Source organism: Vulpes vulpes, chromosome 6, assembly GCF_048418805.1.
Source record: "Vulpes vulpes isolate BD-2025 chromosome 6, VulVul3, whole genome shotgun sequence".
Classification (NCBI taxonomy): domain Eukaryota; kingdom Metazoa; phylum Chordata; class Mammalia; order Carnivora; family Canidae; genus Vulpes; species Vulpes vulpes.
In genome coordinates this window covers 111,133,125-111,145,420 of record NC_132785.1, presented here as the reverse complement: position 1 = coordinate 111,145,420, position 12,296 = coordinate 111,133,125, and the positions used below count along the sequence as shown (strand labels likewise).

General features: G+C 50.0%; 1 protein-coding gene across 8 annotated transcripts in view; it reads right to left on the bottom strand.

Annotated features, from left to right (window-relative positions):
• Positions 1-824: 824 nt before the first annotated feature.
• ADCK1 (aarF domain containing kinase 1) overlaps positions 825-12,296 on the bottom strand; it is a 112,009-nt gene continuing 100,537 nt past the window's right edge. For 6 of the 8 annotated variants that reach the window (XM_072762105.1, XM_025996439.2, XM_025996436.2 and 3 more), the window contains 4 exons: positions 10,423-10,572; positions 9,059-9,256; positions 3,836-4,029; positions 2,147-2,493 (listed from right to left, as the gene is read on the bottom strand). In XM_072762105.1, the coding sequence (XP_072618206.1) occupies positions 2,322-2,493; positions 3,836-4,029; positions 9,059-9,256; positions 10,423-10,572 (714 nt within the window). In that variant the 3' untranslated portion in view covers positions 2,147-2,321. Of the gene's footprint in view, positions 2,494-3,835; positions 4,030-9,058; positions 9,257-10,422; positions 10,573-12,296 lie in introns of all 8 variants that reach the window. The other 2 variants (XM_072762107.1, XM_072762108.1) reach the window with 1 other exon arrangement.

Genomic DNA, 12,296 nt, shown 5'->3' with positions numbered 1-12,296 from the left:
ATCCTCCTAGACCTTGCCTTCCGTGTCTCTTCATTTGACTGGTCCTGATCTGTATCCCTTAAAATAAAATTATAATCACAAGTATATCACTTTCCCAAGTTCTGAGTCATTCTAGTCAATTATTGAATCTGAGGGGAGGGGAACACCCAAATTTGAAGCCAGTTGGGCTGGTGAACCTCCAAACCCGCAGCTTTGTGTCTGAAGTGTGGCCAGTCTTCTGGAACTAAGCCCTGAAGCCTGTGAACTCTGCACTAACTCCAGACGGTCAGTGTCAGAACTGCATGCAGGCCACAGTGGTCCAGCTCCCACACTGCCCTAGGCCCCAGAGAATATGCTGGACTCCCCTACCTCCACTGGAAACCCAATTCCTTCTCAAAGCAGGGTTTTTGAGACTCAATTCAGGCACATATGACAGGCCACAGAGCAAGTGTGATCTAGATCTCCAGCACTGGGGAATAAAAAACAAAGTGTGGAATCCCACTTAGCATCTGTGTGACTTCAGGGAAATCACTAACCCTCTCTGAGCCTTGATTCCCATCTCTATGAGACTCATGACCCTTCCCCCTCACAGAGCTGATGGGACAAATCAGATTTAAGTTATTTGCAAAGAACCTAGCCTGGTCTCTCTCCGAGGAAGGCACCCAAAACCAACTAGCTTCCCTCCTCCTTTCAAATTTTCCTATATCCTAAACTCTCCCAGATTCTCTCCTCTCCCTGGTTAACTATTCTGGGTGCTGCACTCACTGGCAACGTGCTGATGTTTTAGATTCCAGGGTAGCAGGAAGCCAACCATTAAACTAAAAGTGAAAAGCAAGTAACCATTACCTTGAACAAAAAGGACATCTATATTTACTTCAGTGGCTATAAAAGACACCATAAAATATAATATGCAGCATGCATCCTCATGATTAATAACAGATCTTGCAAATTATTCTCTCAGGTCCCTGGGTGCATCCAACTGGTCACTAAGAACAATTAATTCTTTCAGAAAATAAAAAGATTGCAAATCATCTCTGGTCAGTGGAAAATCCGCTCGTTGAATTATGAATAAAGAGGAGACTCATATTTAGCAGTTTCCTGCCCCTGTGAATGGAGTGAAGTAAGAGATCACAGAGACTCAAATACAATGACTGTGAGCATGGGTACTCAGTAATAGTAGGACCTGCCAAATGGGAGGGGTCTCTTGGGGACCTGGAGTTACAGTAGGAGTTTGGGGAGGTCCCACAAACAGGAGCAGATGACTGAGTGGGGGCGTGGCAGCTCTGGCCACCTGTGGGCAACAGGTGGAAGCATGGAGTCCAGACAGGTGCCAGTGAGGTTTCAGAGTGAAACCAAGCCACAGTGGCCGAGGCTTACACTGTGGACTCTGGGACTGGTGGCATCAAATGACAAGCCAAAGGGCTAAGTCAGGAGGCAATTAGTGGAACAAAGCAGGTGCCAGCTCACAGGGAAGGTGATGAGAACCCAGGGAAACCAAAGTCAGGGGTTTCTGCTGAGCTTCCAAGTTCCTGGCCTTGGGCTTCTCAACTTCTCCAACCAGTCTGAGAGTCTTGGAAGGTAAGAAGGACCTACAAAGGGTAGAAAGTGGTCACACGGGGAAAGGCTGAAAGGGTGACAGGGGCATGATGCCAACTAGAACACAGTGGCACACGGCATCCAGGTCTATTCTTACCTAATGGCCAACGTGGATTCACTCCCAACCAAGAATAAAAATCCCGCCAACAAAGCCCTTCCCTGCAACCTTGAAGGGGTTTTTATTGACTCACAGTATGTAAAACACCAAAGGGGTCACCATGACAGCAGTGAACTCATGCCTCGGAGGCCAAGCCATCTTGCTCAGGTGCAACACCTTCTGGGGAGGGACAGGGCAAGGAGAGGGAGTCTGTTCCTAGCACTCTCAGAAACTATGCTCTCTTTCCACAAAATCAAACTTCCCACAAGCTAAGTGTAGGAATTCCTGTAAGAAGTCAGTGGGATTCATGGTCCACCCCAATGACAGGAATGGTTACCGGAAGTAGGGGGACATCCAGCCCAATGGTGCCTGCCAGAAGCAGGAAAGAGACTTGTGTCATCTTCCTGGATAAGGAGAGAAACCTCTTGCATGGTACAGCTTGTGGGCCCAGAGACAAGGGCTGCAGTGTAGGACTGGGATTCCGGAGGTGGAGTGTAATGGTGCCATGGACAATGACTGTGGGGCTCCAGGTCAACATGTGACAGCAACAGGGCACCTGGGTGGAGACATGACAAAAGCACAAGGAGTGAAAAGTCCACTTGCCCACCACAGCATCACACTGGAAAGGGAAAGGGGACAGCAGGTCCACTCAGCATGGAGTGGGCAACAGCCAGCAAAGCAGGGCCAAGACCCAGCTGGCCAACCTCAATCCCTTCACACGCAGAATGAGTTCATGAAGGTTGATCTGCCATAAGTTGAAGGTCTCTCTGAAAGAGATCTGGGTCCTTCTGAAGAACGAGCTGGCATTCTTCTTCTTGTGCCTGCAGAAGGGACAAGAAGGAAGGAGAAAACAGGAGATAAGCAAGAAGCACTTGTTATCACTTAGAACAACGGAAGATCATGGCTTAGCCTACTCCCAGACGCCCGCCCTGGTGGGTGACTTCTAGTTATGTGATCATAGCACTGCCCACCCAAGGACCAGGGGAACTCAATTACTCCACTGGAGCTTTCCAGATAAGTGGGGTAAACAAAAGCAGCTGTTTCATAGAGCATCAAAGTCCTAGTGGAACATTCCAATGTTTCCCTTTTTCCATAAGTTGAGTAAATATATGCCACCCTGAATCTCCCAAACTCAAATATAAAAGCTTTCCCAAACTTTCTGAGGCTAAATCACCTGGAAACTAGGTCAGGTGGTCCCGAGAGGCCGAGCCCAGCATGGATGCAACCTAGTTCAGTCCTTTCACACTAACAAAAGGACAGGATGAAAATTGGTGTTTATGATAATGACCCATTCAAGGCTTCATTACGAGAACCCTCAAAGGAAGAATAAATCATGTTCAGCACTTTCTGTGTGCAGTCTATTTTGTTATAATCTAATTCAATATTTGAACATGGGTGCATGATATATGTGACCAATGCTCCCCTGACCAGTTTGCCAGAATGACCCATTCTCTGCAAAGGATGGATGGGAGTTGACATTAGTCTAGGGCTCCTCTCTCAGAGGGGAAAATTCAGCTAGAGCAAGGCCTTTCCCATGTATCTGTACACTCAGATAGAAGGATCTAGAACTCTCACTTCTTTAGCAATATCTCCCTGAGGAAGCTCTCCCTCCCTCACCAACACTCCAAGGGACTCCAAGGGACTCCAAGGGTACTGAGGCATCTAAAAGATCTGAGATCCCAAGTAAACCTGCTGGCAACACTTTCTACAGTCACAGCCACACCTGTAGGGAAAGGAACACTGGCCTTGCTGTGTAGCCAATGCTGGGAAGACAGGTTCTGGGACCAGTTAGAAATGGGACGGGCATCAGGGTGTCCTGATTCCAAGCCCAGGGGACACATGGATGGAACTGAGACACTCAGAAAACACTTCAAACTTAATGACAGTAGGAATCACCTGGAAATCTTAACTCAGAGGGTAAGGTCCTAGAATCCACCAATTTTACAAAGCACAGGTGGCTCTCTGGATCACGCAAACACATCACCTGGAATCAGGGAATTCACTGGAGCTGTTTCCTGCCCCTAACTCTTCCTCCGGGGAGAGTTGGAGACTAAGGAGTTCAAGTAGGGCCCTGGGGACCCATGGGAGAAAGTGGAGGCAAAGAGCATCCTTGGGGTAGGCCAGAGAGCTGGGAGGGGAGGAGAGGCTGCAGCCCGCACTCACATGGCCAGCGCTCTGATGCAACATCGTGACATGTTGAGGAAGGAGCTGGCACTGGCACGGGTGCCCAGAGCGGCCTCAATGCCACGGAGCAGGTCGTTGGTCTTGAAGATGAGCAGCATCTGGCGAGGCACATGGTTGAGGAGCTGGCTGATCTCAGGGAGGTAATTGGCTGCATTGTTACGGATCTCTGCGTCCTGAAGCAGCAACGAGGAGACAGATATGGAGAGTTGGTGGAGGAAGTGGGGCCCAGAGTGGTGGGTGTCACGGCAGTTTGTGGCTGAGGGAGTTTCTAGTATGGCTGCCTCAGCACCATTAGGAACCTCCCCTCACAGGGAAACTCAGCATAAGGGGATCTGTAGTCCGACAAACCTGGGTGAGACATCTCACTCCAACTTCTGGCCAAGCATTGGACGTGGTACAGTAGTACATCAACAGGGGCCTCTGCCATCCCTGGCTCCCCACAGGTCACCAATACCCATCCTCCAAGCCCTGGGGCAGGAAATCTGCTTATATCACCAATCATTGGATGAGGCTGGACTTAGCCAGCCTCTCAGCCCAGGGGTTCACCTGTGTGTTACTCTCCAAGACGTTTTCCAATGGCCACCAATTTCAGGCCAGGCTTAGAAGGAGTCCTGGAAGTGGTACCCACTGAATCATGTTCCCCATCTCTTCAGCTAAGCCCAGGCTGGTTCAGTTCATAGATCTGAGCTCCTGACCCCAACTCAACTCCAAAATTCTGCTCTATACCCTAACTCTATGCACACCAGACCTACCCAGAGCCCCTACTGCCTACATTGCCATTGCCCATCACTGCCCTCCATGCTGAGAGCCAGCCCAGTGCTTAAAGTCCCAGTACCCAAGGAGCAGGAGCCAGGGCTAGCCCTTCCCTCATGCTGGTGTCTGAGTGTGAGGTCTGAACTCCACATGGCTCTGGGAAAACAGCTGCCTCCAGTCAGAGCCCTGAGCATGACAGTATACCTCTGACCTCTTCTCAGTATCCAGGGAAAATGCTTACAGGTATTAACTCATTTAATCCCCACGACAACCCTATCAGGCAAGTGCATCAGCCCCATTTGAGAGGAGGAAACCAAGGCACTGAGAGGTTGGACAACCTGTCCACGGGCCACAGCAGGTAAGTGTGAGTTGGAATTTGAACCCCTGCAGTCCAGCTCCCGAGCCCACACCACCAGGCTCTCCTGCCTCTCATCTCCCAGTAGGACTGTGACCCTGGGTAAGTCCTTTCATCTCTTCTAACCCAGTGTCCTCATCTAAAAACTAGAAATGCTCATGCCCTCCATGCCCACCTCCCAGCAGGACCACAAGGGTCAGCAGAGATAAGGAATGGGGAGATAAGGAATGCTAATTGAAGTCACAACAAGGGGCCCAGCAGTGCTACCAAAGGCTTCCCCATGTGGCCACCTTCTGCAGCACAAGCAGGATGCTCAGCCCTTTCTGGAACACATGTATGCTGCTGATAACTGAGTTGCTGTGAAACTTGAAATGTCCCTTAGGCAGGAGCTATCAGACGGAACCATCTCAACATGAAGTCAGACACTGAGGCTGGCTGTCCCCCCACTGCCTCCCACCACAGCTGTGGGTCACCCTGCCTGAGAGTGAAGGCCAGATCAAAGCCTCCCTCACCAAAGGGACCCCCTAGGCAAAGTTGGGACTGGCCTGGAGACAGTCCCTCTCAGCCCCTCCCAGAGCAAAAGAAAATATCTGCACCCACCCAGACTCCTTCTCGGGGGTCTCTTTAAGCTTGGGCTATCCTCATAGTGGCTGTCTCCAGCAGACCCTGTTGGGTGCCTACCCTACAGCCATTACCCCTTCTCCTTTGTCAAAAGAAGCCCATTTTTGTTCACTAGATCCCTGGGGGCTGTGCTCTTCAGGGAGGTAGAGCCCCTCCCTAGCCCTGGGGGTGGGGGGGATCTTGATTGATGTCCGCTATTGTCGGCTCTGAGCACAAGGCCTCTGCCCAGCCATTGGCTTAGGCATGGATGAGACACAATTCTGGCCAATGAGATCAAGGAGGAGTCTGTCGAGGGACTTCTGGGAAAAGTTTTCTTGATCTTAAACAACATATGAGAAGAAATGGCCCCTAATTCCCACTTCTGGACATCAGGTAATAAAGTTGTAAAGCTTGGAACAGCCACAGTCATCTTAGAACTTGAAAGTCAGCCCAGAACCCTGCGTTGCTGATCTGCTCAATTAACAACCTGGACCCACTCACCTCCAGGCTTCTTGTTATGGAGAGAACACACGCTGAATTGTTTAAGCCGCTTATAGCTGGGAAAACAACTTCCCTGATACAATGTGGGAGGTTCCCCTCATTCTCAATAAGACTAAGACTCAGGAAAACAGCCCCTACATCTCAGAGACTGGGCTGGGGCTGGAGTGGCTAAGTTTATTCTTTCACTGAGTTTTTGTCCAAAGTGAGCAAATAGAGTCCATGTCTCCAGAACCTACATGAACACCTCTCTATTAGATGTGGTCCAGGACCGCTGGGACCTTATAAAAAAGATGTACAAGACGGGATCCTTGCCTTCCAGGTACTCACCAACTAGTTGGAGAATTCATACAAGTATACAAACAGCTACACTTCACGAGTGCATACAGATGAGTGATACAAGTATTAGGGGCCACCTCTGGCAAAGGGGATGAGGAGAGGCTTCCTGGCTGGAGCTATGGACTGAATTGTGCCTCTCAAATCGCTATGTTGAAGTTCTAACCTCAATACGATTGCATGTGAAGACGAGGCCTTTAAAGAGGCAAAGTTAAATGACTTCAAAAGGGTGGGGGCCCTAACCCTGCAGGACTGATGTCCTTAGGAGGAGAAGACAACACCGGGAGCATGTCCACATAGAAGAAAGGCCACGTGAGGACACAGCAAGAAGGCAACTGTCTGCAAGTCAGGAAGAGAGGCTGCACCAAAAATCAACCTGCACTTCCAGCCTCCAAAACAGTGAGAAAACAGACTTGTGTTGTACAAGCTACCTAGTCGGTGGTATTCCATGACGGCAACCCAGGCCGACCAATATGGTAGCATTAATGCTGGGCCTTTATAAGTGAGTAACAATGCAAAATAAAGTTCTAACTTAGTTAATAAAAACACACATCATATACTAAGTACCTACTGTGTGCCCTGCAACCTTGTCCATCACTGAATCTTTAAATACCGTGTACACACTGAGAACTCTCAAATTTATATCTTTGAGCTCCAAGCTGGACTGCCACCCATGATGCTCCTATGTGAATGCTCTAACTACTGTCTCCAGCCCAACTATGTCCTTCCCAAAGTCTTCCCTATGTCAGGAAGTAGCTCCACCCTCTATCCTATAACTCACACCTAAAAGCTGTGATTCAACTTTGACTCCTCCCTCTGCCTCCTCTCCACACCCAAGTCGACAAAAAAGGCCTCTCAGTCTTATATCCAAATACACCTTGGCTCCATCTGCTTCCCTCCACCTCCACTGCCTTTGGCATGTCTGCACCCCCACCACCTCTCAGCCTCCTGACCGACTGCCCCATTGCTCAGCTTGCTCCCTCCAGAGAAATACTTAAAATAACAACTCTGTTCTTCCCCTGCTTGAAATCTGTCAAAGGCTCTGCTTTGTACTGAGAACTAATCCAAACTTTTTCCCATGGTTTATGAGGCCCCGTGTGAAGCTCCATCCACCCAGCACCCCAAATCCTTCTCATTCCTGCACCCACCTCATCACACTCCAGACCATGCCAACACTTTCTCTCCCTGCCCTGGTGCACCGTGTGCCCCCTTGCCTGGAACACTTTCTCCAAGCTCTGCCTGTGGCTGTCCTCCAGAACTCAGCTTAGATGGCAGCTCCTCTGCACGATATCTGAACACCCAATCTACACACCCCCATCACCCACCCTGCCTGTTGCCTCCAGTATCTGCAACCTGCAGTTATTTCCATCTACCTGTTTGTTCACTTGTTTACTGCCTGTCTCTCTCAACCACAGTGCAGATCACATGGAAGGCCTGTCTGTCTGCTCATCATTGGAACCTCAACACCTAGTCTAGGTCCGAGCAAGAAAATAATGTTTGTTTGGTGAACAAACTTTAGGAGCCATGGGGAGGCACTTTACATGCATTATCAATAAAGCAGAAATTATCAACCCTATTTGACAAAGCAAGAAGATTGTCTCTCTTCTGAGATAGCAAGCTTTAAAGCCATATAAGCCTGGGGCTGCTGGTGGTCATCATTGCCACAAAGCTTGCTGGGGAATGATGTCAATTTGCAGAAAAGTAGAGCCAAGTGATGGCAAGAGGTGGTCTCTTTGGTGACATCACTTAAGACTCCATCTAGCCATTCCTAAAGGCCCTCATCACAAGGTAGCTTATGGGGAGGAGCATGAGGCTCCAAGAGGTGATGAGAACCACCCAAAGACATTCCACTAGGAAAAAGCAGGAGCTAGAATTAGAATCCAGGTCTGTCTGAATGCACAAGCAGGACTTGTTCCTTGTGGTGAGCAGGGGCCTTGGCTGAGTCCAGGCCTGTCCCCACATGGCTATGGGTAAGTCTACATGGGTCTGGCAAACTGACAGACCGGGAAGACAGAAGCCAATTCCCTGAGGAATGAGAAGCCTGGGAGAGAGGTCGCTACAAGTACAAGGGGGAAGGAAGGGTACCTAGAACCAGTCTCAGCTGACTCCATGGGTTTCTTGTCTAGATCAATAGAGAAATGAGCTACAAAGATAGACTCAAAAGTCTGTTTACACACTCAAGAAGGAAAATGGCACAAGTGGCCCTGCCTGAGTGCCACACTAGGAACTGAGGTGCTCTCTCCAGTAGGGAGGTGTACAGGAACCTCGCGATGGGAGACAGTGCCCAGCAGGAGACAGAGCAAGTGGAGCCAGACTTAATGATGAGACAGTCTGTTGGAATTCCCAAAAGTCTTGGAGGAAAACTTGGAAGCCTGAAATCCCATGTGAGTGGGTTGTAGCAAAAGCCACAGCAGTCTGGATAATATGGTTAACATGACCAGGTTGATAAGGCCAGGAGGGATACAGTGACACATCATTCGTTCTCCCTCCTTGCATTCAGGGACACTGTCTTCTAGTATATCTCCAAAGCTGCCCACTGTTCTATTATCACATCCCACCAGCCCAGAACCCCAGACACAGGGTTGGAAGGGGTCCAAAGGCTATCCCTGGCCCCACCCCTTGCATTCAGAAGAAGGCAAGGCCAGGAGGGGATCACCTACCTCAGTGGCAGTGACTGGAGCTTGGCCAATGCCCCTGTTGACAGAGTCCCAAGACCGGGCCGTCAGCATGCAGGCAAACAAGGGGTAAAGATCCCCAGCTCCCAGGCGTTGGCTGTACTTCTTCACCCTCTTCATGTCAGTCCAGATCAGTGACTGCCAGAGATGGCAGTAATCCAGGCGGAACTCATCTGTGAGCACCTACAGTGAGGGACAGTGTGAAAGGACCTGGGCCTCCTTTCCTCACAGAAGGCCTAGACCCTGGCTGGTATGAACACTGCAAAGGGGGACAGATGAAGACCAGAGCTCCTGTGCATCATTTGCTTCTCCCCCAAAGTTAAGCCATGCCTGAAGGTCCAACTTGAAAGCTACTACTTACCAAGCATTGGTCTTGAGTGGCGGAGGTCCCCAATGCCCACCAAAATCACACTCCTCACCTGCCTCCTAGTTAGATGCAGCCCTCTGCCTGAGCTCTGACCATTGAAACGTGCCAGAAGCAACATGTTCAGCTCCTGAAACCTTTTCCATGCATGCCCCTCCAAGCCCTTACCCTTGCTGCTGGAGGATGATGAGACACCCCCTGCCCCCTGCCAAGGGAAGCCTAGGGGGCAAAGCCTCAGTCAACCCCTGCCTTCAGACTCCTCCACCTACCGGGGACAGGTATGTGAAAAGCAATTAAACACCTGTTGTGTCTGGGCCATCATGTGCTTAGGGTTTGTGTATGATAGCAGCTGGCCTACCTTTTACACTAATATACCCAGTGTCACTGAGTCTTTCAAAGAAAGCCAAGATTTTGGGAGGTGAGATCAGGGCTCTGAGGGGAGGAATAGGAGATCATTAAGGAAACCTCTCCAGGACCATGTGCCTCGGACTCAAGATAGGCTCTGGGTCCTGGCATTGGCAGTGAACTTCCCAATTTCCAGACAGGAGCTCATGGTTCATCTGAAGCAGATGAGTGCCAAGTTCCAGAGGACAGAGCTAGGCCCATCCAGTCCCTGTCAGCTCCAGGCCTCCTTTCTACTGCACATTACCTCCTACCTGGGGCTGAGTTACCCTCCTTCCCTAAAGTCCCAGCTCATCAAAGGGTAGCTTACTTCCCAGTGGGTACAGTTTTTACAGCTGACAAAGCACCTGCCATACCCAGGCACATCTCCGTCTATTCCTCACCTACTTACCAACCTCATTTGGCTAAAGAGAGCTCGTATGATGTGACTTGCACATAATGACAACTCTAGGAGAAGGGCAGGGCCTCTCTATCTACCCTGGCTATCTGCCTCCTGTGTCTGTGGCAATTCGGGAACTGAGCGAGCTCTGATCCCAGGTAGGCCCAGACCCTGAGCTAGCTGGATAGGAAAGGCCTCTCCCACCTGGTAGAGGCCGTGGTCCAGCAGGACAATCTCCACCTTCCCTGTGCCTGGGCACTTCCGCACCAGCACATTGCCAGGGTGGGGGTCACAGTGCACGAAGCCATTGACAAAGATCATCTCACTGTACATCTTGCCCAGGTGGCGTGAGATCTGAAAGAGAAGGGAGATGGGTGGGAGTTATGCTGCATTAACATCTGTTTCAGAGATCTCGACTCTGACCCATGAATGTGATCCCTTTGAAGAGGAAGGCCAGAGGCATCGGGTGGACCTGAGCGGTCGTGGTGGGAGTGATGGCTTATGTGTATAGTTCTTGAGTTTAAGACAGAAGCTCAGTTCTAACCCAGTTCTTCTCAACTTAAGCTGCACATAGAATCACCTAGAACTCAGAAGTGTTAGATGTGGGCCCCAGGTATCAGCATCAGTTGTCAAGTTCCCAAGGTGACTGCAATACACAGCAAGGTAGAACTATTGCTTCTAGATTTGCAGAGGCTGTAACTGCCACCCCAACCCCCCCCCCCCACCTTCTTCTTCCCTGTTCTCTTCTCAATCTCTTCATTTTCTCCCCAGAACTGAAGACGGGTGGGAAAGTTGGGGGTGGGAGTGGGGTCATCTCAACCTCCCCTTCTCCAAACAGCAAGGCTAGGGGCCCATGAGTGAGGAATAGGTGCCCCCTGTACCCCCTCGGGCTGTCCCATCAGCTCCAAAGCAGTCCCCAGGAGCACCTAGAGGCACAAGCCCTGCTCCCCTCTCCCTCAGACCCCTTTCCCTTTGCACCTCCCCACCAGAGCCCAATGCTAATCTGATTTATGAAGTCTGCACAGAAGAAATGACACTGGAGAGGCCATTTAAATCATCCTGTCACTGCTGCCCTCCCTGCCGAGGCGGTCTTCTTATCTCTACTCCCTTTTTATTAAAGCTAAAAGCCTCTTCCCAGCTAGGGAACAGCTGCTGAATAGTGCCAGACTTGGGCCCACAGATGGTCTGCCACTGGGTTTCCAGAGGACAAAGAGATGCTCAACTCACAAAGCTGATGCCCCAGGACACACACTGCCCTTGACACTCCTCTCAGTCATGCTGGACCCCATGGTCACGCACAAATATATCCCAGCCAGAGGAGAAGAGCTGGGGCCCATGAGTGGGGGGAAACATAGGAGTAGAGTCTTAAAATGAAGACTTAATTCCTTTGCTTGACCTACAAAGCCCTGCACACCAGGCCCAGCCTCCCTCCCTGGTCTCCTCTCATGCCACAATGACACTACAGCCACATCCACTCTCTCTCTCTCTCTCCTCCAATGGCTCTGTGCTTTCCTACCTCAGGACCTTTGCACAGGATTGTCCCTCTGCCAAGAGCCTTCCTCCCATCTCTCTTTCACCCCTTTCTTCTTTCCCGTCCCAGCTCAGCATCACCTCTCTGGAAAAGCCTTCCTTGACCTCCCAACCTAGATGAGGTTCTCCTACCACAAACTCTCACAGAACTCTACTTTTCTTTCATGGTACTAGCACATTATTTGTGTCATTATTGATTAGTGACCATGTAGCCCACTCTTATAAGCTCCTAAGATGGCAGAGGCTGACTCTATTTTGATAATTGGCTTTACTGAAGTCTAGTTTACATACCATCAACTGGCTCTACTATGTATCCACTTACCTATAACAGGCCATACATGTGAATATAGGACTCTACCTTCAACATGAATGAGATCCTTGCCTGTGGTTGTGTTTTTGTTTTTTGAGATGCTGTGATTCCTGTCTTAATGCTTATCCTAACCTCATTAATCTCTTCTGAATCCCAGTTACAAGTGGCCCCAAAACAAATCTTCAAGAATAACCCTACTATAGCAATAGATGACATCCTTATATTGGCTTCAAAAGTA